At 40.3% G+C, this 26,060-nt stretch overlaps 2 protein-coding genes across 20 annotated transcripts in view; both read left to right on the top strand.

Moving 5' to 3' along the window:
- The window catches only part of LOC117270622 (dystrobrevin beta-like), a 32,278-nt gene extending 27,847 nt beyond the window's left edge, over positions 1-4,431 (top strand). For 7 of the 8 annotated variants that reach the window (XM_033648331.2, XM_033648334.2, XM_033648333.2 and 4 more), the window contains 4 exons: positions 218-307; positions 644-691; positions 2,162-2,194; positions 3,230-4,431. In XM_033648331.2, coding sequence (XP_033504222.1) covers positions 218-307; positions 644-691; positions 2,162-2,169 — 146 coding nt within the window. In that variant the 3' untranslated portion in view covers positions 2,170-2,194; positions 3,230-4,431. The remainder of the gene's footprint in view (positions 1-217; positions 308-643; positions 692-2,161; positions 2,195-3,229) is intronic. The other variant, XM_078173931.1, reaches the window with a different exon arrangement.
- Positions 4,432-9,112: 4,681 nt separating this feature from the next.
- LOC117270903 (DNA (cytosine-5)-methyltransferase 3A-like) overlaps positions 9,113-26,060 on the top strand; it is a 72,610-nt gene continuing 55,662 nt past the window's right edge. For 11 of the 12 annotated variants that reach the window (XM_078173933.1, XM_033648893.2, XM_078173935.1 and 8 more), the window contains exons 1-2: positions 13,925-14,060; positions 19,109-19,346. In XM_078173933.1, the coding sequence (XP_078030059.1) occupies positions 19,278-19,346 (69 nt within the window). In that variant the 5' untranslated portion in view covers positions 13,925-14,060; positions 19,109-19,277. Of the gene's footprint in view, positions 9,234-13,924; positions 14,061-19,108; positions 19,347-26,060 lie in introns of those variants that run through there. The other variant, XM_078173934.1, reaches the window with a different exon arrangement.

The raw sequence follows: 26,060 nt of genomic DNA on the forward strand, positions 1-26,060 counted from the left end.
GTACACATTAGGTTGTTGAGTTTTATACGACTATGTTGTAACTGGTGCCACAGTGAGACAGTATGAAAGTGTCATTCAGATCTCAAAAAGTAAAAGATAACGTATTAACAAACTTCAAGTCATTAGTTGCCACACAATTAGTGTAAATCTAATCTTCACTGTGATGTACAGTATTGGGTGACTGTTGTTTCCTTTGTCGTACATCTTTCCATCACAGGTCCGAGAAGGAACCTGAGGAATGACCTTCTGGTAGCAGCTGACTCCATCACCAACACTGTGTCCTCACTGGTCAAAGAGCTCCACTCTGGTACACACAAACATAAATAAATACTTCCATAGTATCCTGTGGATTCTCTTTTGACTGCTTTGTAGCTTCTGAGAAATCCACTTCTCACAAATTCAGACAAACATTGTGTCAAACGTTTCCATCTGTCAGTTTGGGGTATAAAACTAGTCGAGAAATACAACAAGTAGAGTGCCTTGGTAGTTACAGAGCATGCCATATCATCACTGAAAAAAAATACAACAATGTTCATGTTAGAATGCTTTCCATGTAAAATCTGATAATAAATCTTTAGAAAATAAAGAAATGTTGGTCCGACACACGTTCATACGTTGACTTTTTATGCTCTCTTTTGACTAGATGATGTTCGGGAGGAAGAGGAAAGATTGCTGAACGGGAAGGACAGAGGTAAGTTAATGTCCTCAACATCTTTTGTCATCTTTTCCAACTAATCCTCTCTTTACTCGCTCTGCTTGCTGACAAAATTTGACTCTAACATGATCATTATAATGCTTAACCTTTGCACTGGGATTAACATGGGTTGCATCTATAGCCAGAGGCAAGTAATCAGTGTCTTTGACGTTTATCATTCAAGACCAATCCAAAAAACCACACACACAAAAAATAAATACAACAAATGAATGAAAGAACATGTCCACCATTGACTCCATGCTTCCTGATTTAGGGGTTTCTGACAATTAGCATAAAAGATGGAAAAAGCTGGTAACATTTTAATAACTTAAATCAGCTTATAACTATTCTGTTGCGACTAAAAGTCCTGCATTCAAATTGTGTCTTGACTAAAAGAACACACTGTAAGTATGACCAGATGTACAGAAAGTCCTCCTCATTTTGCAGTATGGAACTTTTCAGTGTTAGATTATGGCACCCTGGAGGTCCTGAAAGATAATATTTTGTGTGCATATGTTATTATTTTATAACACGAGATCAAAAATATAATTTTTCAGGGCTTCAGAAGGAGGAGGATGAACAGTACATGAGTAACAGTATGCTCTACCTCTGTTCAAAGTCATGACATTCCTCTGTGTGGGTAGCTGCTTCATGCAGAGTGAATCAGGTGTCACTGCAGGTTTCTTCAAACATCTGACAGGAATTATGAAGATAAATTTATCAGAAGTAAATATTAATAATTCAGCTTTGACTGCAGAGGAATCCTTAGTCATTCAACTAAATCTTATTTTCCTTCTGCACACATAAAAGCCGCTCTGAATCCCATCATGAGGTATTTGCTGAGCCATTAATTGTACTTGTACTTGGAGCTTTTCCTGCATGTCTTTCTGTGTCTGTGCGAGCACGTGCACAGTCCCTGTACGACTCCACTTATTCTCCAGGTGCTCTCCCCGTCTGTACTGCAGCAAGCTTCATTAACATGCCGCCTCATTAGCCATGCTTTATGGAGCCCCTCCTCTTTACAAGAGGACCGCCTGCCGAGACAAAGCAGTGAAACTACTTCCTGGTCTGCTCCCCGAGCCCAGACCAAACGCTTATTAGAATACTAACCTGCCGCAATAACCCACCGGTCCCTCAGCAGCCAGCCAGCCAGCCAGCCAGCCAGCCAGCCAGACAGACAGACAGACAGACAGACAGACAGGAGGCCAGGTTCAGCCCCACGTTCAGCATAGTTAAGTCTTCACGTTTAGAGATTAAATGCTGTGTTAGACTGTCCTCAAGAAGGTTTTCTCTCTGGAGTTAGTCAGTTTGTGTAGCACCTGCCAAGTACAGTCATGTTTTATGTCTCTATGCTAAGAACTGGTCTGGTTCTTATTACAGTTTCTGGCAGAAAGCTGTAGCACCTAATTTAGCTTCACACTGCACTGTCCTCTGCTTACTGCTAACTAACTTTCATTCTCTCTTCAGCAGGTTAAAATGATCGCAGGACAAACAAAAACAGTAAGTAATTCTGTGTAACTACCCTTTTTTAATTTCATGACAATGAAAAATTGACTCATATGAATCTACTGCTCTCTACTGCTCAGTTACTTAATCATAAATCAGTCATCGAATTTGTTTGTTAGGAAGGCAGGCTTAGAAGCGTTTCTGCTTCAGACCAGAAAGGCTGCATTCATGTTTTATGGGAAAAACTAAATGAACGATTTGATGACTCAAAGCAGCGACTTGTTTATGCGTTTGAACTTGTTTGCACAGGCCAACAAATGGCCGTTTTTTGTTTCTCTCGATTTGCTTTTTGAAGCACTTTGTGGTGTTTTATTTGAGTTCATGTGGAGAGTAAAGCAAATTATTTCCTGAAATGAGAAAAATTCTCCTAATTGTGTTAAGTCAATTTGAAATGAAAGCATCGTTTTCTTTGATGACAGATATTTTTGTGTCTTAATCTATCAGAACAAATTTAATTTCAAAGTTGTTATCATCATCACTCTATGTAGATATAAACGGCTCATTTTAAGGTAATGAAAACACGACAAACAAACTTAATATATTATATTGCATTTCGGCCAATATATCCTAAATCCTACCTGCTGGTCTTTCGACAAATCGAAGCATACACACAACATACTGTGGTCTTACAAGAGGTTATGTGCCAAACTATATATATACCAGAGAAGGTACCTTCATGTAGTGTTATTATCAACGATTAGGTTTGTTAGGATTAAACAAAAGAGATACAGTGTGTTAATAAATGATGTTCAGAGGTGCATGTGGGCAGATTTTTCTTACCTCTTGAAAGAGCCACACTAGCTATTTCCCTCTGTTCCCAGTCATTATGCTCAGCTAAGCTAAAATAACTGGTTCTAGCCTCATATTTACGGTACAGACACAAGGGTATTATCAGTCTAACTCCCCACAAGAAAGCAAATAAATGTATTACCAAATAAGGCAAACTATTTCTTTTCTACCACATGACTGAATATGAAAGACAGTGAACTTCTGACATGTTGTCTGACTGTTCTGTTGCTTTCTCCTCAGGCAGAGTGATGTTTCATCACGGCCAAAGAAGACTGACCCTGCTGGGATTCAAATATAACTTCTTGTATTCATCGTTAGCCGGTGGGCATTAGAGCTCCACTGCCAATCAACCAATCACGATGCTGGACACCAAACAACCACTGGGTCCCTACTGATGTATAGCTGTGATTCTCTGTGTGTGTGCGTGTCTTGTCACTGTGGATTTTTGTTTTTGATTTGATTATGCATAGCTAAACGAGGAATCTGAAACCTACTGATTTGTACTGTAGCGCGTGTGTGTGTGTGCGCTCTGTGTTTTCGAGGGTCGCGTAAGTGAGAGGGGCACCGTGAAGAGACAGAAAGATGTGTTTAGGAAGTTTGTGAAGGATAAAAAGTGGAGGAAAGTGTCATGATGGAGATACAGCATGTAACAAGTGGAAAAAAACAATAGGAAGTCAAAAAGACGAAAAGTGAGTTGTAATGTTTTAAGTTTCAGCACTGTGTGCTTAGTATTTATTGCTTTGATTTGAGTTTTGACATTTACTCATTCGGTTTAAGTGTTTATGTGTATGTGAGTGTGGTCCGGCCCTGCTGAGACGATAAGCTTTAATGGGACTTTCCTGCTGTATCAAGCCCAGCCCAGTGCAGGGTGGGAAGCTGAAGTCCCAGTCCTGGTCCAGGTGTCTGAGACCCGGAACAGATTAGTGCCAGGGGTGCTGGTATGATCGCGCAGCTCAGGTTGTCCAGGCCTCTCTGTGTGTCTCGGTACTGCAGTGGGACTACAGTCAAAGAGGAGATATCTGATTACTGTGTGTGTGTGTGTGTGTGTGTGTAAGTGTGTGTGTAAGTGTGTGAGTGAGTGAGAGAGAATATAAAACCAGTTGCTTCAGTGTAGCAACAGAGTAGCAAAGTGGGCGGAGAAGTGGGCTCTGGAAGTGTTTAACCCTGTAACAAATGTTCTTTTTAAAGACACTCAGTGTTTCCCAACCTGAGTGTGAGGCACTGTTTATTTATTTTTAATTTTTTTTATTTTTACTTTTTACTTGTGAAAGTTTTAAAACGTTCACCTCTTCAGCACTCAAAAAAATCGTCCTTGAAGTGCTTGAATTGCTCGCAACTCTTGAGCAATTCAACTTTTTTAATGCATTGATAGAGGAAAATGTGTTTCAAGAAGTCATTAAATCAAAGACAACATTATTTTTCAACAAGAGAAAAAAGAAAAAGGTTAGCAATCTTAATCCTTACTTGGGAAAAATCATCCCAAAGTCAGGGTTTTTTTTTTTGTTAGATGCCTGTAACAAGGTCTGTGATTTACACAAGCTAAAGATACTTTAACATTTTGTTCTACGACATAAAAAATGTCAGTAAATTCCCAAATGTTTAAGCTTTTTTGTGTCTTAAAAAAGGCAGTTTTTAACAAGTGGCTAAATGAGACTACAGAACGCCGAACACAGCTTCACAGCCTCGTTGTGGTTGTAACGTTGGCAGTCGTGACCATGGTGTAGTTTGTTCATAGCCTTATATTAGCTTTTTATTTCGGACGATTGCATTTAAGCTCCAAAAGTCACAAAAACTGTGTTAATTTGTGAAGATTATCTCGCTAAACAAAACGTGCAAGTGTCATAAAGGTTTGTTTGCCACAGCTTATTTTCTGCCATATTCCAAAATCCAATGGAATCATACGATCTGGATTTTTGATGAGGGAACCAGGGCAATGTTAACTTTCATGTTTGCTCACAAAAACGGGTCATCCGTGCAGCACTCTACTCTGCCAGTCTTTCATGCAGAATGTCTCTGAATACTACAATACCCATGAGCCTCTGTGGCTATTGCTATGGGGAAAAGGCCAGCCTGCTGTAGAAAATATAAAACACTTTACTGTCATTGGGAACAAAACAGCACATCATTCATCCAAAAATGACTCGTTAAACACAATTTTAAACTCTGATTGGATGCGTTTCACTGCAGTGCTCCCTGGGAGTTGCAGTTTTAAGGTTGTACATACCTTGTCTTGACTTTTTCTACCAGCAGGGTTTCATGTTCACCTTCACCTTGAACATGTCAGTTACCGAACATTATCCATAAAAATTAAGTGGGACTTTTGCTTTCTTAACACTGCCTGCCCCAACTTCTCACACTTTGCTACTCTTTCATGAAGCTCTCTGTAAAATGCAGGGGATTGTGGGAGTTGAGGTTCCCTGTGAATGTCAAACTACAGCCAGTCCCCAAAAATCTTCAGTCCGATATCTGTATGCAAATCAAATGTGACCCAAAGTGACTTTCTGAGCTTGAATCAGTTCAGGTTGGTTTATTTGAAAGTAGCAGATGTGAAATAATGTTATCAAATTTCAGGCATTTCAGGGTTTTGTTTCCTGCTCATATGAAGCTATACTTAATTGTATTGTACATTTTTGGATTGGTTTTCAGTTCTGTAAGAAAAATGTTTCAGACGTCCCCAGCCCTTCACATAGTTTGACTGACAGGTAGCGTCTGGGATGATCACATTTTCAGTCCACCGAATGATTGACTGACTGTATGAATGATTAAATAAATGAATGAGCTCTTGTTTCAGTGTGTGTGTGTGTGTGTGTGTGTGTGTGTGTGTTTGAGAAAGAGAGACTGAAATCGAGACTGACAGGACAGACATGTCCTGACATGAAACTGTAAAAACCTTCAGCTCTGAACCTGCCTGAGCTGACGCTGTGAGTGAAAAGTGTGTTTCATCTGCAATAAATATTTAACGTCAAACTCTTGAGTTGCGTCCTTCTCTGTAACTGTTGGTCTTAATCCCCCCGGACACAAAAGACTGGGCACCAGCATAAAAAACAACTGTATGTGTTGTAAAATTCAAGAACTGATCCATGACTTTCCACTACTATGTCAGAGCTCTTCCATGACCTCAACATTTTATTTCCCCCTGATCTGTTCGTGTTGGTGTACAGTTTGGCAAAACAAAAAATATCCAATCTAATAAATCTGTGAAACAAGTTGGAAACTACGCAGTGCTGTATTCCTGGAAAGTGACCCATTTGTAAAATTCCTTGACTTCTCTCATCTGGAATACAGCTTTTCTAAACCCATGATGTTGCAGCAACTCCAAAACCACTGGGAACCCTGTAGGGAAATAAACCAGAGGCAAGAAAACTCTAAAATGTGCAGTGCAGGGAAAAATTAGAGCATGACTTAACATAGCATTTGATTTAAATGATTCACATGATACAGTTTCAGGCTAGGGAACAAAACTTCACCTAGATTTAGGCTAGCCTGCAAATTTTTTTTTAAGAATGTTAGGGCGCAAAAATTAGGTGTTGGCTAAGTATTCAAATCCCTTAAAGGTGCCAATACTACAATGCTAAAATATTCACAGAAAAACTGTTCCAGGTTTGAACTTGTGGCACTTCTGTGTGGAGTTTGCATGTTCTCCCTATGTTGGCGTGAGTTTTCTCCAGGTTTCCTCCCACAGTCCAAAGACAGGCAGATTAGGTTAATTGTTGACTCTAAATTGCCCATAGCCGTAGGTGTGAATGTGAGCGTGAATGGTTGTCTGTCTCTATGTGTCCGCCCTATGGCAGGCTGTGACCTGTCCAGGGTGTACCCCTCCTCTCGCCCAATGTCAGCTGGGCTCCATTGCCCCCCATGATCCTGTTTAGGATAAGCAGTTACAGATAGAAAAGTAGAAGTTCTCCAATGGAAATGTGTAAAAGTATGTATTGTCAGCAGAATGTACTCAAAGTAGCTCATGTCAGAATAATGACCCTGTGAGTGAAACACTTATTATTATTATTAACGCTGAATGTATTTCTTCTGTTGTTGATGTGAAGATAAATTTTATGTAACTAGTAACTTCTTTAATTTTTTGATGTACTTTGTTAAGTTCCACCATAGCAAAACTCACAAACTTACCGTTGCTTAATTCTATAATCACAGTGGGGATATATTGCTGTAAAAGTCCTGCATTCAAAAGAGATTTAAAAAAATGTCCTCCTAAGGCCCTGTGTCCTCACAGGACATCACATTTTGGGTTTACCGCACCTTACACTTCATTCTCTTTCACTCAGACCTGTTGTCCTCGTTCGTGGACACTTTTTTCTGCCATTTAGTGGTAGCAAAAGCACAATATTCTAATCCATGTGAAGATGAGATGGCAGAGCCCGGTCTCACTCGTAAGTTGTCGAAATCCCTTGCGTGGGCAGTGACTTGTGGCATCAGAAACCAATAAAAAAAGGCGTCCTTTAACGTCTGCATGATACGTGGCTGGTTGCTTTTATAGTTCAACTGTGCCTGCGATGGGGCAAGTACAAAAATGAAGGCGGCAAAAGTCTGACTGGTTCGGGCGGGAGGGGTGGTGGATGAGTCCGACAAACACCGACTTTCACCCGAGAGAGCGGTAGTGGCATCCCGTAAAATTCTAAACCTAAACCCTATTCTTTTTTCCTAAACCTAACCACGTTTTGTTGCCAAAACCCAACCACATGTGTTTCTTGAACATCAACAATGTCAACAACCAATGCACCCAGGGTACCTTGGTACCTTGGAAAGTCCATGACCAACTTTTGTCTCCTTTGAGGACATTGCGACTTTATTATTGTCTCATTTGAGGACAGTAAGACTGTATTATCATTGACCGTGTTTAGTTTTTTATACCTATCAGATCCTACTGATGCCAAATAGCTAGGCGTTAATGTGTGAACAGCATTTTAATCTATTATACTGGAGCTAACTTCATACGACACTTACGTATTCTAATAGGTAATGCATCACATTTAGTAATAGAAAATGGAAATATAAAGAACAAGAACTTAAGATTTGGACTTAAATATAAGAACATAGTCCATGGGTAGATGTACATTCTGCCATGTAGCCTACAAAATTGAGCCATTCTCATCCAAACCGATCATAATGATCTGGGGAGAAACATAAAACCAAGCCAATGTTGATGGTCATAACCCACTTTCTATAAATAAACACCCAATTTTTCTCCTGCATGTACGACTTTTTAACATTCCCTCTGATTTAGTGTCCTCATTAGTATGGATGAGCAGTTCTCACTTTTCCCATGAGAGCTTCCTTCAGAGGTCACGACTGTGTGTGTGTGTGTCGTATATGTGTGTTTGCGAGGGTGTGTATGCGAGTCGGGGGGGTGTAAACTATAGACTGAATAAAGCTCATTGAGGTTGTCTGTTGTTGGTGACCTCACTGACTGCTATAAATAACCCCCCACCCACCAGCTCCCATACTCGCTCACACACTGCAGTTATGACCCTGTTTATTAGGGATCTATATGCTTTCTTCTTCTCAGAGGTCAAACTGAGTTTAACCTTCTCCTCTGGAGCAGAAATTGAGAGGTCATACTGCAATAAAAAGTCAGGTTGATCTCACTGACAGTTAATTCTGTAATTGTCAATTATTTTAATAATATTCTAAACATTTAAGTCATTTATGAAGAAAAAGTTCAAAATATTTTCTGATTTAAGCTTATTAAATATGAGGATTTGCTGCTTTTCTCTGTTTGATTTCATTGTATATTAGATATTGTTTGAGTTTGGACTGTTGGCAGGACAAAACAAGCAGTTTGATGACAGCATGTTGGGCGTTTTTCATTTTTCTATGACATTTTATGGACTAATCATTAAATAAATGCACAGATTAATAATGAAAATGGTTAGTTGCAGCACTAAGAATGATTTCATCCATTGTTCTGTCTCTAGTTTTGGTAAACAGAGAAAAAACAGACATATTTCTACACATTTCACACTGAAGCCACACTTAAGTCTGAGTCAAAGGAGAATTTAGTGCAAACCAAGAGCCACTTTGTAAATTACTCTTAAGATTTTCCCACACACGCCCTCAGTCTGTCTAATCCACTCATGCCACATTTACCGCTTTTCCTATCTTTCCTAGAATACCCTGTACACAGCAGTTAAGACGGCAGGTTTCAACATGTTGCAGCATGCATCATATGTTGAGGAACCTGTGGAAAAAGGACTTGGACTGGTAGAAAATAACTCACCCAACAAGAAAACGGGTAAGTGTTGTGCACTTGCAGTCACTTGTGGGTTGTAGGTGGAGACATAAGCTGTTGTAGCTGTCCATAAAAATACATTTAGCCCTTTTTTAACTGTCTCTTACATGGTTGTTCCCGGTTTCTTTAATCATGAGAAAGAAAATTGATAAAATCTGTGTTTGCTACATAACTGTTCTTACTTTTCTCAGAACATAGCAACTTAAATTCATCATAAAAATCTAAGAAGAGAACATCAGTCTGCTTGACAGTCAGACATTTTCAACTTGTGACAAGGAGACTAAATATTAGTTAAATTTAAAAGGTCATGACAGAAAAAAAGTGCTGTAAGGCAATGAACCAAAGGGCCATGTGTGCAACTGTTAAAACTGAAACTTCACATACTGAGTTTGGTTCATGTCCACAGTACGTGTGGTATTACTCATGCTATAGTGGACATATTTGAGCATTTAAGTAAGCAAATATTTAAAGGTATGTGCTTCAACTTGACCCTGACCTGCAGACAGATATGACAGTTTACCTTCAGGCTTGGACATGCTGACATCAAACATATGTCATGTGGTTACAAGCAGCACTATTACCCTTAAGTTGGGTCAGACATGAACCTGGGTCCACAGATACTGTAGAGTTAAACAACTCTGCAAATGAATCATCAAATATTGACGTTCTTGTCGGGGGGCTAGGGTTAGTGTGAGTGTTTTGATAAAGTACTACATAATAAATTCACTGTAACAGCAAACTATCGACTTATCAATACTTTTCTGTCAACAACCTGATAAAACAACCTTGACCTTTTGTTGTGATTTGCCTAAACACAAAATAATTTAGGATTATATGTTGTGCCATTTATGCACAACATCAGCTGAATTAATAACAGTGGAGAGTAGATGTGATGTAGGATCCCTCTGCAATATCCTTAGAAAAAAGGTTTAAAAAAATGTATTTCTGCACATCTATAAATAACACACGCCTTAAAATTTTATCACCAGTAATCCTCTATTTCTCATTATTTGCCTCGGGGCAAAAATGAGCTGCAGGCCCTCTGTTAATGCCACGTCTCACACTATTTGTTAGTAGTTGTTTTTTTAGTAATAAATTAGTAATTAGTTTAAGCACTAAATTAATTCCAGCAAATGTCCGATGTGAGTAAAAGATAAACTGCTGTGCTTTTAATGGTGCGTACAGTTTGAACAAATCAGTTTGCAGTTTTGTCCAGTTATGACACACACAGTAAAACCTGAAGCCTTCGGGCCCCCTGAGGGTTTGGGGCCCCTAAGGCAGTTTATGGATGTTGATTCTTGTGTCTTTCACGCATCAAGTAGTCTTGTAGTGTAACATAATCGATTCCAGATTGAGTAATTGCTCGGGAAGAAATCCGCCACAGTGAGCAGAATATTTAGAAGTAGAACATGGAATACCTTCATAAAGCAGCTCCTGTCAGGCTGATGGAGGCTGTTATTATTTTTATTTGAGCTCCTCCTCATCTGTGACACCAGCTCTGACTTGAGAGATTTATATTAAAACACGTAACTGTAGGCTACATGAGCTGTCAGAAACTCCTTAAAGTTGAACAGACCTTCCTTAAAAGGAACTTTGAAGGATGCACTCTAGACTGAATTGAAGGAACTTTAAAAAGAATATCTGATGTTGTGAATTATTCATAACGTTAATTGTCTAAATGCTTATTCAAATGTACTTCACAGAAAAATATATTACTTATATTCTGGCCAATATGATGTCTTTATTCATTTATCATTTGTGTATTTATTTGGCTGTATATAACCAGGGCTCTGCTCTCTGAGTGAATGTAGTGTTTCACGGTGCAGATTCAGCAACATGTTCACCAGTGTTGCTCAAATGGGGGTACACATACCTCCTAGAAGCAGGGTACTGCAGAGTTTACATGTGATTTTATTTTAATGTTTAATTTAAAAGGTCATGTATGACTCTTAAAATAATAATATCACTAAATTGTAAATGCAACTTATCAAAAACAATAAACAATTGACTTGCCATTAAATTAGTGATGAGTTGTAAGCATTTAAAATGTCACATTTCAGTGTTCGTCAGGTAGAAGATTGTTGTTAAATAAATCAGACTGATGGTGCAGTGCTGTATTGTACCTCTTTATATCAGCTTTTTTTCTACCACAATTGTTTTGTGCTGGCTATGTGGCTAGAACAAAAACATTTCAAAGGGTGGATATTATTGAAAAGTTTAGAACCACTGATGTAATTTAATATAAAATATAATTTACTGACCCAGCAGTTTCTCATAATGATGTCACTAAACCTGCTCTGACATACAGTATCTCTGTTTGTGAATCAGTGCGCTCAACCTGGACTTGTCCTAAAGTTAGATTTAAAGGGGAACACCACCTAAATTTAGAATTCCAATATATTATTTCCACGGCCAAGGAAAGTTTAATCAGTATCTGTGAACGCGAGCTACTCTCTCTCAAAGCCAGAGACCAGAGAAGTAAGTATCAAACTTGTGATGTCATCAAGTATAAAGTCTGGAGCTGCTCCTTATGCCCAAATGAGCTTTATTCTACTGTATTGTTCTCCGTAGTGAAACAGAAAACATACCCACATAGACTGAGTTATCGTGACATGCTACCAACAACAGTCACCTCTGGGTAGACAGCTGGCAGTTGATTACAGCTGTGGAGATGTATAAAATTGGCAAACTTGTCAATTTCTGTTGTCATTTTCTGTGACAGTTTCTGTTTCTGTGCCTATTTTATGTACTTTATTGCTTCGCTATCGTCTCTAATAAACTAAATCTACTTGCCACAGAAGCTGAGCAATGTAAGTTACTGGTATGGACAGGGCCGCAGCAGAACGTGTTTTAGCCATCTAAAAAATCTATATCAGTCTAAGTGTACGCTGTATTTGAATATTTGCTCTGCTTTGCCTTACACACTAACTAAGTTAAAGTGTTATTACTCTTTTTGTCAATGGAGTTTGGTGGCTTGTAAATAAACATTGTGATTCGGTCCATGCTCAGAACATTCCCCTGGGTGCTCTGTGTCATCTAGAACAGGTGTGTCAAACTCATTTTAGTTGAACCATATTTGATCTTAAGTGGGCCAGACCAGGGCTGTAGGCTACATAGGAGTCTTTATATGATGTCTTGTTGTGTTATTGGGAGCCAGAATACAAGGAGTCATGGATCAGTTTTTAACACATACCAGCTGCCACTGCCCATCTACAAAAACAAAGACAGCTATGGTTAAATGTGATAAGACGAAAGGACTGGACGGAGCTGATCATCAAAAATGCTCACATGTGCAGCGCACACTTCTGTGAGGTTAGGGAAAAAGTATTTCCTGTTGTAGGGTTGAATAACGTTATGTGTATTAAAGGTTATCATGTCCACCAGGAACATCGGATTTCTCCGTAACACTAACTTTTTAGCACATTAGCTAACATTAGCTTTGATAGCAAAATAAACTGGAGGAAACCATTCAAATGTCGTCCTCCTTTGTAAGACTGGCATAGTAATCAACCACAAAGCCATCCATCCCTCCTTCAGCAATCTTGTCAATCATCCATCCACTGAGTGAGAGCATACGCGTCGGCCAGTCTAGTCCTGCTGGTCAGTGTTTACTACTCCCGTAGAGTGAGTGACCTGACGTGGTGCGTTCGTAAATTCAGTCTGACGCTCTTCACTAAAATGAGAGCCCTGATGAAAGAAGAAATGGAGCCTTATATTTCTACATGAATTAACGAATGGTTAAGTCAATCATATGTTCACTCTGCTTGGTGCGCTGCTGCCGAACGTTACATTCAGACAGCACTCCGAAATTTCAAGGTCCAGTTTGTGCCAGAGTCGCTCCGGCACTCAGAAGGAGTATTTCTGGATGCACCACTTGTATCATCTTCCTCCACCGTCTAAAACAAGCCAACAGAACTTGCTAGCTAGGGGTGGCTAATGTCTGTGGAGAATTGTTTTGCCTCTATAAGCCCCGCCCACCAAAAACCTTATACTGTTTACTAACAGTAAAAGGGTCAACAGGACCACAGTAAGCACTTATTGTATTTTCGGAGAGCTCATTTCGGGCCAGGGTTGACGAGCCTTGGAAACAGCATTTTACATGAAGTAGGACACTCATTTAACTTGCTCCTGAAAGCTGCACCACCAAAGTCATCTAGTGGCCCGTATTGGACCCTTTGGAGGGCCGGTCCTGGCCCTCGGGCCGGATGTTTGACACCCCTGATCCAGGACATGTTGCCCAATTCATTGTTTATGGAGCAGCTCCAGACTTTATACCTCATGATAATTAGCATTTAAATTTTAGCGCTATAGTTTTGGGATTTTGGAGAAAGTTATTCATTTTTGCCAGTATTTTTTAGACTTTTTTAGACCATAGGATTAAAATGTATATATTTCAAAAATAGGTGAAGTTCCCCTTTAACTGTTAGCTGTGGAGCTATAGCCAGTTACATAGCTAGTTAGCTAGTCTGCCTAATGGTACTCCTACACCTGCCTTCACGTGCTCAAGTGTGTGTGCGTGCACGTGCGTGTGTGTGTGTGTGTGTATGTGTGTGCGCAGAGTCGTGCAGTAGACTTTAGGACCCGGCGGAAACTTTGTCTCCGGTGCTGCAGCCTCTGCGGCTCGTGAGAGAGCGAGCAGGCCGGTTGGTGAGATAGTGAGGGAGAGGAGCGGGGAGCGCGAGCCACAGCGAAGAGAGAGAGAAGACCCGGTAGAGCGCGAGGAGGGAGAGAGAGAGAGAGTGAGTGAGAGAGAGAGAGAGACCGAGAGTGAACGAGAGGAGAGAGAGCGACGACCGTCAGGGTCCGTGTGCCTGAGGGACGGACGACACGGTAAATATAAACATTACATTTTGCCTCGTGAACGCACACCGGCAACCGTTACAGCCGTTAACTTAAGCTAGAGTCATCTCCTAAAGTCATCGCTCGCGCGCTCCGGAGCCAAACCGTTGGGTTCCGTTTTAGCAGATGATGTGCGCGTGAAGACGGAGCGGTTCGTGAACTTGTACGGTGAGTTCTTTTGTATGGTGGGAGGAAAATCACGGCAACCGGACGACCGTTATATAAGGAGTGTGTCTTAAACGTTGTCCGGTGAAGCGTACACCCCACCACCCGGCTACCCCCCTCCACCACCACTACCCCCGACACCAGCAGGTAATGTTAAACCGGAGCGCACCGTCCTCTTCTCCCACCAGATGCAGACAGACACATCAGCGCGCGGAACCGTCGCCTCCGCTGAGAGCGAGCGGGGCGGGCGCGCGCCTGCCGAGGTTAACGAGTGCATTCGGTCTGAAACGCGCCCCCGTGTGTGTTTTTTACCTGACCCACTAAAGCTTATCGTCGCTACACACTCAGACACGTGCCTCTCACCGGCTGCCCGCCCCGCACACACCCCCGCCGGGATTATACACCGTTTATGAGAGTCCGTCCGGTAAAGGCCGCGTGAGGTCGCTCCCAATATTAATTGTCATAAAGCTGGACTCCGTCAAGCTAGCAGGAAAACTACGACACTTCCGGTGTAGACTTTAAAAATAAATGTCTCGGTAAACACTGCGGAAAACAATATGTTCAACCATATTGTTATCAAAAGAGTTACAGCAGGTGATCACAAATATATTGTAGAGGTTGATAATAAATACTTTATAAGTTTTAAGGTAACAGGGCTGCAACTAAAGATTGTTTTCATTATTTATAATATTTTGCTGTCAGAATTTTCTAGTGATTTTTTTGTCTGTTGAGTCCAAGGTGACATCTTCAAACGCCTTCTTCTAAGGTTCATCACAAAATAGTTGCATATTCATTTTCTGTAAATCAGATAATCCATATGTTGTGATCACTACTTTTTAAGCTCATGTAAGTCTGTGTGTCAGATATGCCAGTACTCAGGACACTGAGGTCATGTCCTCTGTATTTTGCCTGTGATTTTGGGGGGATTTAAACACCTGTGTGAAGTTTATATTACACAGACGTCAAAACTTTAAACATGTTTGGTATTGTTTTTGCTGCCTCCATTATTTTTAGACTTAAATCTGGCATCTTGCAGGCCATCAATAATACATTGATGAATACAGGATCCAGTTTTTTCCCAGTAGGATTTTATACTTGACAGAAGGTTTTGAAACAGGCTTGGTGACATTTTAGAGACCTAATTGTTTGTGTCTAATCAGAAATTTCAGATGTTTATGATTAGGACACGATGTGTTCGTAGGAACTGGACTCATGACCTCAGATGACCTTACTGTTTTTTTTGCCTGGCTGCGACCCACTCGGATCTGTATGAAAATGTACAGCCTGGAAAAGTCAAAATTGGCTGATGGTTAGGATTAGGACATGATGTGTTGGGGGAATAGGACTCATGACCTCAGATGACCTTATTGTTTTATACCTGGCTATGGCCCATTTGGATCTCTATCAAAATGGACACCTTAGAAATGCTTTAGAAGGTGTTACTTTGTGGAAGAAAACACCTGTATACCTTTAATAATATAATTAGAACACGAGTAATGTGTAGTCCAAAAATTAGGTTTCTCAAACAAACATATCCAGCTCTGTCAGTACAGTCAGGCTTTATTGATCACCATGAGAGGATATTCTGTTACAGCAGCACTAAAAGCTGAGTATAAGGAGAGGAAATAGATTAATTTAAATAAATAAGACCGTAAGAACAGCATGTATTTGATGCTTTTATTGTGAAGATAAATTACCTACTTCCCTGTTTTATCACAGCCTAACTCTCATTACCTTGACTTACCTCTGAAGCTTTTTCTCTGCGCAACCATTTCTCCTCCCACCAGTACAGGCTTCTGCTTGGGCCTTTGACTATGGTCTAATTTAAACCACTGCTGCAAGAAGACTGGAACAATTTAAACCAGTGTGTATAGACATGCTATAGGAGTCAGAGGTGTGTGGGTGACCTAAATACGCAGAACTTTGAGGAGTTGCTTGGCCTGGAGCCTGGAGCTCGTGCAGGGAGCCCTCGGGGTGTGGGGTGGATACTGTACACCCATTTCTGCAAAGTTTCCACCCTTGTCTTTCCGCTGGTAACCCTGGCCGGCCGCCTGTTGTCTTAACAGTAGGTGATGTAAGGCCACAGCGTGAGGAGTGACATACTGTACAATACATCTTGAGGAAAGCCAGACATATTGGCTGCGCTCACACTGTGCTCAAATCCAAATCACTGCCGAGATCCAATTTTCTTTTAGGCACATGCAAACATAGTATTTTAGGCTCCTTTTGTGTTCAGTATCTGAACAAATCACACTCCTGAAGTGTAAAAATACAGTCATAAAAACTTCACACCCAGCATGCTGAAGTAAATAAGTTTAATGGAGACTTTACTAATGCCATCATGTATGGTGTAATTGCATGCTAATATCCAGCTGGGCAATGGTTACAAAGAATAAGAGATTTTTATTCATAAAGCCCAAAATCATAGCTCTAAGGGAAGGTGGCAGCAGGTGTCCATTAAAATCTTACAACAGAACACCTCAAACAAAGATTCAGTTGAAATCAGTGCATGAGGCAATTAACTTGTGATACTGTGATTTGATTTGTCACAAATTTTGGGGGGTATATGCACCACTGAAGGAACATATAAACTGAAATCCAGGACCTAAAGCATTGCAGGTTTTTACTGAATCTTGAGGGAGATGCCCTGGGTCAAAATCAACTTCTAATACTTTTGTTTCCGACATTTAGTTGAAATACTTTCTGACATGCAGCAAACCTGTGGCACCACAGTATACTTACATATGGCACTTAGAGGTAACAGGCTACTGACACAAAACAAAGACTGTGAGAGGAACCGGCACTACAGCTAATTTTTGCCCCAAGGCCGCCAAGTGGTTCAATCCGGCCCTGCATAGTTATAATACCTCTGCTTGTTGCTGCATTACCACATAGAATCATCCACTAAATAGATGAAAAACACACCTTTGAAAGATTTGTTAGCGTTTGAACTGAGGTGACCTCGCTTGTAAATGTCCTCAGCACCTGACTGTGTATTTTTGCTTATTGAAGTTTCTCTAAATGCTAGATTTATTTAGTGAGTGCAAATCCAACTTACATGGTAATCAATTAGCAACTCTGCTGGGGTTAGGTGGTGGTTAAAGGGACAGTTCATCCTGAAATCAAAAATACGTATGTTTCTGCTTACCTGTAGTGCTATTTATCAGTCTAGATTGTTTTGGTGTGAGTTGCAGAGTGTTGGAGATATAGACAGTAGAGATGTCTGTCTTCTCTTGAATATAATGTGGAACTAGATGGCACTCAGCTTGTGGTGCTCAAAGCGCCAAAAAAAGTACATTTGGAAAATCTAATTTCCCTCCACAGTGATGCGGTTGGCGGGTGTAGTTCAGTTGAAAGAAAATAGTTCCTACATTAAACATGGTTACGGATTATCTTGTGTAACCAGGTCATGATTTATAGAAAGAGACATCACTATTTTGGAGCTTTGAGCACTGCAAGCCAAGTACCATCTGGTTCTATAATTTCCAGAGAAGGCAGTCATCTCTATGGCCGATATCTCCAACAAAACACAAGTGTAGTCAGTGTTTTTTTTTTTATAAGTGAGTTGTGTATCTAGATCTCAGAAAGCAGTTGTGCCTCATTTACTGGCTATCTTAAAATCTCCTTGCCTGTTTGGCTGTTTGCATGCAAACTCAGACTCAGAGCAGAGTGAAGCACCATCTTGTTGTACTTGTTGTACCTTCTCAGTGACTGACATCAGACTTGTTCTTCTCAGCTTTTTCCCTTTTCCTGTAGTATCAAACTTATTATGCAGTTATTGATTTATCACATAAAAAGCTAAATTTACTTGCTTGTTACAGCTTCTCAATATATCTTTATATCTCAATATCTTTATATCATTTCTGTTGGTCAAACAAAACAAGTAATGTAAACATGTTACCTTTGATTTTGAAAACTTGTCGTGGAGATTTACTATTATTATTACTGTATTGTTGTTGTTGTTTTTCCTCATAAAAGATAAATAAAAAAGGCAGTACATGGGTTGAAGTGAGTCCTGGCAACCTTAAATACACCTAGAGACCTTTGTTGCATGAAATCCCTCCTCTCTCCTCCTATGTTCACTGTCTGTCTGTACTATCTCCTCAAAAGGCCAAAATAGCAAAACTAATTATACAAAACAATAAAAAAGATAAAATAGATAAATGATAATAATCAGAAAATTATCCAGTTTTGCTGTTTGTTGCAGCCTTGGGCTGTTTAGACTGATACAGTATGATTTATGACCAAGTGGCCCAAATCAAGATTAAAAAACAAAAAGCTTCATTGTGATTTTCCCTGCTTATGCCATAATTAAAAAAAACAGCTCTGTGTCCTGTTTTAGGAAAAAGAATTTTCGACACATTAACTATGCGCAGTTTGAAAGCACCCACTTTGTCTCATAATGAAAGGGGACAGTCTTATCCGGTCACATCAATCAAATGTTATGACAACCATGTTGAAAGCTGCCCTGATTCCAGCAGATTCCTTAGAGGACACCTGTGTGTATCCATGTGTGCATAACTCTGTGTGTGTGTGTGTGTGTGTGTGTTTTACACTGTTGTGCTCTGAAATTGAGTATTTTCAGCTCTGCATGTGCAGGGGTCCCATCCATCATGTACAGTTTGTGGAGACACCTTTACCTCTGTAGTCTTAACCTCAGGGCTCTGTGTGTGTGTGTGTGTGTGTGTGTGTGTGTGTGTGTGTGTGTGGGGGGGGGGGGGGGGGTGTGAACAAGAGGTGGGTCGACTGAGGAGGAGAAAAAAAAGATGTCAGCCACATACTGAGTGTTTTCTTTCTCACATTGGACAGATTTCCTCCGACTGTATATCCACTCATGTCATGCTTTGTGTGTTTGTTTTCTCATGTTCTCTTAGGAGAGGGGGAGGACCGAGCGAGCGAGTGATCGTCCGACAGACCAACAGACAGCCAGATTGAATGAAGCTGCACCTGGTGCTTCTGAGGGCCTTTCCCATGTTTTGATTTGCACCTTTTTTTTTTTTTTTTTAACTTTCTAAAGTTGGTTTCACCGAGCCGCTCCCAGCCATGCCGTCCAACAGTCCTGCTGCCGCTGAACCGCCCGAGACACCTGAGAACGACATCACCAATGATGTGGTGAGAGAGAGAGATTATTGTTGCAAAGTCTTAAATGATTTCAGTTGAAAGTATCACTACTACCACAGCTATACAATTAAAGCTGCATGACTATTACAACTATTTATGTAATGGAAAAAGTTCTTTACTTGAGTGAAACCAACTGAACCACAATGGAAAAAAATAACCCAGCAAACATAAAAGTCTGGCAATCAAAAGCCTTATGAAGAATAGAAGTATTAACATACAATGTATGGGGTCAGGATTATGCCAGGCCTGTCACTTTAAATTAATGCGTTCACAAAATGGAAACAGTAAATGGCACAGCAGGAGTCAAATGACTCATTAGTAAAATAAACGTATGTAGGGGCACGAAAGTATGTACAGTATATCAACTGCACATTTTGTGTTTATCTGTTATGTTTCAGTTACTTTTGCTTTTGATAGCCCTACACCTATTATCAGTAACTAGCAGGTAAAGCTGTTCTTTTTAAGTCATTGAGCTTTAGTGCTGCATTTCAAAAGAAACATAGTGCCTATGGCTCACTGATTAGCTGGCTGCTATGCACTGTGCACCAACCTTGTGGAAGCTAGCTAGTGGTGCTGCTCACTCTGCGGTTAACGCTGGCAGTGTTGTCTCAGCCCATGGTGGCGGGAAGGTGTTGCTGCAGCAACATTTTGCCAGATTTCCTGTCTTCCCATAGGTTGCCCTGGTGAGTAAGCGGCTTGATTTTAAGCTGCAAAACCCCTGTAGCATTGCTGTTAGCACCACTAGCTGAGCAGACACTGCTAACAGAGCAAACAGTGAAAACATACTGTAATTTAACAAGGGTTTTGCGGCTCAAAATTACACCACGTCGCATACTCACTGAGGCGACGTGGGGGGAGACCGAAGGATGGACACAATGTTTCTGCAGCAATACAGTTCAGCGACCATGGGTTGGGACAACATTGCCAGTCGTAATGGCTGAGCAAGTGGTGCTGCTAGCTCCCACTTGGGAGATGCTAACAATACTAAAGGGTTTTGTGGCTCAAAATTAAGCTGCTTACTCACTGAGGTGACCTTGGGGGAGACCAAAGAGTGGACACAATGTTTCTGAAGCAGCGTCGTTCTACTACCATTGGTCGGGAAAACGTTACCAGTGGTAATTGGTGCGCAAGTGGTGCTGCTAACTAGCTCCTACTTGGGTGACGTAGAATACAGAGCTGCGGCAGCTAGCTAACCAGAGTAGCATGAATACCCTTTTAGCTTTTTGTGGCACAGTGCTAGTACTACTACACTGAAGATTATGAAAATGAACCTATAGATCAAAATGCATAACCTGTTAAAAATATTCCCGGTGGTTAACAGATTTGCAGTTAAGTGTTCACGTCCCTAGTTGTATAAATATACTTATTTGTATGACCGGTTCCTTGTAGAGAGTAGACTGTGGAGCATTACCAGAAGGATTTAAGTACAAGCAGTGTTTCAGTGTTGTACAGTAAGTGCAGGTGGCACAAACTAATTAATATACTGTTGAGTAATTTAAATGGTGGCACTACATCAGTTTTATGGCACTCATTATAGAGCTCTAATGCTGTGATTATATCCATTAGGTAAGTGTTTTTGCATAAGCATACAGTATTTCCCGATGTACATAGTGTGGTAAATGGAAGAGGAACTACATATAAAGTGGAAATACTTCAGTAAAGTACTGGCACTAAAAACATTGTATTTAAATCAACTGCTTGAATAAATACACTCAGTTGTCCACCTCTGACTTTTACCACCACTTGCACTGCTACAAACTCAGCTGCTTCTACTGTCACTATTATTACTCCTATTACTGTTATTATTGCTGCTTCTATTATTATACATATTAAATTACTACTACTGTTATTTTTGCCGCCACAGATATTATTACAACCACCACCTCTTTTACTACAGCTATCATTACCACCACTACTTTGGCTTCTAAGCTCGCAGTTGAGAGCTTTTTTTAGCCAACACACACAGAAAATCTGGCGAGTAACACCTTGTGTGTGTGTGTGTCTGTAATAATTAAACTTGCAGTTATTTATTTACATTCACTTGAGGCCTTTTCTGCATTCCACACACTCACCCGACCACATGCAGGTGAGACGAATACAGAGTTTCGACTCTCAAAGTCCTTTTTTTTTCCTACACAAATGAGCACGCACACATTAACCCACTGTCAGACGTACACAAAGTGAAAAATGGCTCCTTTCATTTGCGCCCCCAGAGCCCAGGGCAGCCCTCGTAAATCTGTGAGAAGTTTGAAGTTCATTCTATAGTGCGGCTATATAAAGAGCCGTCTTACTCACTTACTTCCACATTCACACTCTGGCAAAGAGCCAACAAGTACAAAGTTTCCCTTATAGAGTTTTTTTTCTTTACTATAGAGTTTGTTGTGCTTTTTAACTTCCTGAGATTAAACCCTCAAAGAGTCAAAAAAAAAAAAGCCTGGAAAGAAATCTGAGTGAGTCACAGAGTTTGAGGACAGAGAGGGAGACATGGCAGGAGATAGAGAGGAGAGAGGCGTGCGAGGTCTGATTCCAGTTATAATCCACTGCACATGACAGAAGCTACTGTTGGACTTTTCAGTAGAATTTCTGTTATGATGTTCAGAATAATCGTCAAAGCCTGTTGTTGTGTGTATCACTTTTTGTAAACCTGTTGAAACTAGTTCAACCCTAAATCAAAAGTCCTCTTTTTTCCTTACCTGTAGTGCTATTTATCAGTCTATATTGTTTTAGTGTGAGTTGCCAAATGTTGCAGATATCAGCTGTAGAGATGTCTGCCTTTTCGCCAATATAATGGAACTAGATGGCACTCAGCTTGTGGTGCTCAAAGTTCCAAAATAATACATTTAAAAAACTCATCAGCAATGTCTCTTCACAGAAATCATGACCCAGTTACTCAATATAATCAGCAGACCTTGTTGTGAGCAGTTTCATGTACAGTAGGAACTATTTTCTTTTTATCAAACTGCACATGCCAACTGTATCACCGCGCAGAAGAAAGCATGCTAGCTAATGTTACAGCCAAGGAGGACACGGTTAATGTTCACATTTCCTGCTGTAACAAGCACAACTCCATGAGTACATGCAAGCTTCCTTCTGCCCATTGATACAATTGGTGGGTGTCTTTTGGTAGAAAGAAAATAGTTCTTCCATGAAACTTCTCACAACAAGGTCTGTGGATTATCTTGAGTAACCAGGTCATGATTTCTGGAAAGAGACATTGCTGTTGAGTTTTTCAAATGTATTTTTTTGGGTACTTATAGCACTTCAAGCCAAGTTCCATCTAGTTCCATTATATTGGAGAGAAGGCAGACATCTTTACAGCCGAAATCTCCAGCACTCTGCAACTCATACTGAAACAATATAGACTGATAAATAGTACTACAGTGTATGTATAACGTCAGTGTCACTCAAAACCTAATGCTTTTGTGCTGCAAAGGGTCAGGCCTGCAATCTCAGGCCCAAAAACCTTATTGACCTTAAGTTCAGCCCATTCATTTTTAGCATTTTTTTTATAGCTTTAAAATTAAACACCTCCCCTTTCCCTCAATGCACCAGTCGCAGCTGGGCAAGGTCATCTTCGCCCTCTAATGCTTTGGCTGCCAAGTACCCACATTTATGCTTCTGTACATGTATGTTACAAACTCCAAAGACAGTTTGAGGATTGTCAAAAGATCCATCTTGTGGATATATAACGTCATGATCATGTGAACAAGAATGTTTAAGCCGATCTCTAAAGCTTTCAGGGTACAGTATGCTTGAAACAAACTAGCTCCTTCTGCATGCTGGCCAGGACTAAAGGTGAAAGAGTTTCTACATGTTCTCAATGGCAATATTTTAAGGCGGGCCAAAAAAACCCCTGACATCAAAGCCGTCTTCAAACTGCCCTCCTGATTGCCATGAATGAGTAGTCTTGACGCAATTAATCGTACACGTAGGAATCTCTTTGAAGGTAATATACTATAGTGTTTAAATAAATTATACACTCTGTTTTAGAGAGAAGTTCAAACACTGCCCTACTTTGTGACTGTACGCCGCCAATCATTCCTTAAAATTGCTTATGTATCTGGTATATGCTGCAAACTACAGAGACACTTTGAAGATAGTAAAAAGGTTTGCTGGGGGATCTGTAAAAGCAACACTCTGAATTCTGACGGTTTTGTTTGCTCCATCTCTAAAACCCAAGATGGAGTAGCTTTCGCCATGTTGTTGACTAGTGGTCAGACATAGCTACTAACAGTATTATCACAGTAACCGGGGAAGAGGAGTGCTCAGGATTGGTTAATTGTTGATTGTTAATTGTTGAAAATGTGCAAAAAATGATTATTCAAACAACAGGATTGCGTAAAGGTGAAATCTGCTCTGCTACTGTCGTGTTTAAATGCTTTGAATGAAGCCTAAACACAGAGAAATGAAAGTGTAGTATTTGTTCTGCTGACAGCTTTATCGACTAATGATTAGGTGAGTTGTAGTTTTAAAGTGAAATACAGAAAGCAGCAGAGGAGGGAGACACAGGAAGCAGGAGAGAGACAGAGAGAAGGACGTAGGGATGGGGAAGAAAGAAAGAGGACAAGCTGTCTGCTGCTAATGGGATCCTCCTCTGCCCTCCTGGTTTGCAGTCTGGTTGCTTAGCAACTGCAGTGGCCTAAAATAACCTGCCGGGAGACAGAAATAGACCAAAGATATACGGACAGATTGGCCAGTGTGTGCGTGTGTTTGTATGTGTTGACATATTTTTGTAAAGAGAAGTAGTTGAGTGGTGTTACAGCTCTATCAGTTTATTTTTGACCTTATTTTACTTAGGTTTTTTTTTTTCTACTTGTCGCACGTTCATGATGCAGTACATGTGTAATGTTAAAATGCAAGTGTGTCATGACACAGGCGTATGGACACCACACCAATCAGACAAGGCGGCCATGCCATTACCCCGTTCTAGCTGGTTGTTACGCTTATCGTCAGGGAAGTGACATCAGAATGTTTAGTCAGCATGGCGGCCCTGTCGGAGACAGTTGCTAAGCAGTTTCTGCACCTTAGCAACCACTCCACTGTCACCGCAACAGAGGGTCCAGCAGTGGAGGAAGAGAGAAAGGGAAGAAGACATTAATGGAAACACAAGGCAGCACACACAATCAGGTAGAGCGGAAAAAAAGAGTAGAGCAATAGAGCTGTTGTTTTTATTAAACTAAAGTTGACAGTCTCTCCTGTACACACAGCAAAAGAGTGCAGGAGACTAAGCTACACAACACACAAAAAGTTATCTTTACAAACATTAAAAAAAACAATTGCTGCAGATAAAAAAAAAAAGTTGTAGCTAGTTGATGGAGAACAAGTGGAAGCAGCCTTCAGTTTTAATGTCGACAGTCAGGATGATATAAATGTGTCATCTGTCAGAGATGCTGAAATCTTGTTTATACTATTTAACTTATCCCTGGATTATACCATTGTCAATTTGCTGAATTTGTCAGAAACAAACATTCCTGTCTGGTTATTTTCTCTGTTAACAACTTTTAATGGTATTTTTTGGATTATATCACCATATATACAGTGCACAGTATCAGTATGGGGATAAAAATTATACATATCTAATCAGAGGATAGATAACTAATGGACTTCCAGGAAAATTATATTGTGGTGATGTGATAATTTGTTTAATTGAATGATTCAGAGCAAAATGTTATTTAGATTCACAAAGATTGTTGTAAAAAAATAAATAAGATAAAAGTGGTGCAAAGTACATTGCTTTCAATATCCTTAAGTATATTGTGATAATGTTTTCGACCACATCACCCAGCCATAGTCTGAGGTGTGTTCAGCCACCAGTGTATAATAGAGGTCCTCATGGGTCAGAAAATATGTGCCTGACCCAAAAACTACCCTTGGCTGCGGGGCAACCTCCAGCTCACCTTGGAGAGCCCATATAGGCTGAGTCCTTTGCATCAGTCTGGGTTCAATTCCAGTCTGCAGCACTCTGCTTCATGCCACTCTCCAGGTGTGCTATGATAAAGACAAAAAGGGCCCCATGCATTAAAAAGTATGTATACTGTATAGTATATTATAGTACAGTGGTTCCCAACTGGTCCAGCCACGGGGTCCAGATTTCTCCTTAGTTCAAGGTCCACAGAGTTGAATATATTTGGCATCGTACTTGCATTCAGCGATGTTATCAAGCTAGTTTGCTGTCTCTGTTAAGTAGCTGTCTGTTATTCACTCACTCTACAACAGGAAACAGCACTTAAATTGAAGCTTGTGTCAGAAATTCACTGTACTTTTAAAATAAAGTGTGTTTTTTACAAACTAGACAAGTTCCCAGGTCACTTGCAGTCCATTCAGAATGGACCTGCGATCCACTTTTGGCCTGTGGCCAGTTGGGAACCACTGGTAGGCTATAGTATAGTATTTAGTATGCTGCTTCCAAGTGAAATGAAATGGGACCCCAGTGTACCTAGAAAGTAGTAAACACACAGTTTTCTGACTTGCTGACTCTGATTTGTTAAAATCCCACATAGATCAACTTGGGCATCAACAAGTTGGGCAAACCTCTAAATATTAAAAACAATATTCCTTCTATCGTGTACATTTAAAGCTGCCTTGTTCACTGCAGCACTACAAGAGTCTAATGGTTCTCTCTTGTAACAGTGACATTTATTTAATTTCTGCCCGAGGCTGCACATCACATAAAGAGAGCTCAAATATGAATATAAAGGCCTATAA

This window comes from Epinephelus lanceolatus, chromosome 13 (genome assembly GCF_041903045.1).
Source record: "Epinephelus lanceolatus isolate andai-2023 chromosome 13, ASM4190304v1, whole genome shotgun sequence".
In the NCBI taxonomy this organism is placed as follows: domain Eukaryota; kingdom Metazoa; phylum Chordata; class Actinopteri; order Perciformes; family Serranidae; genus Epinephelus; species Epinephelus lanceolatus.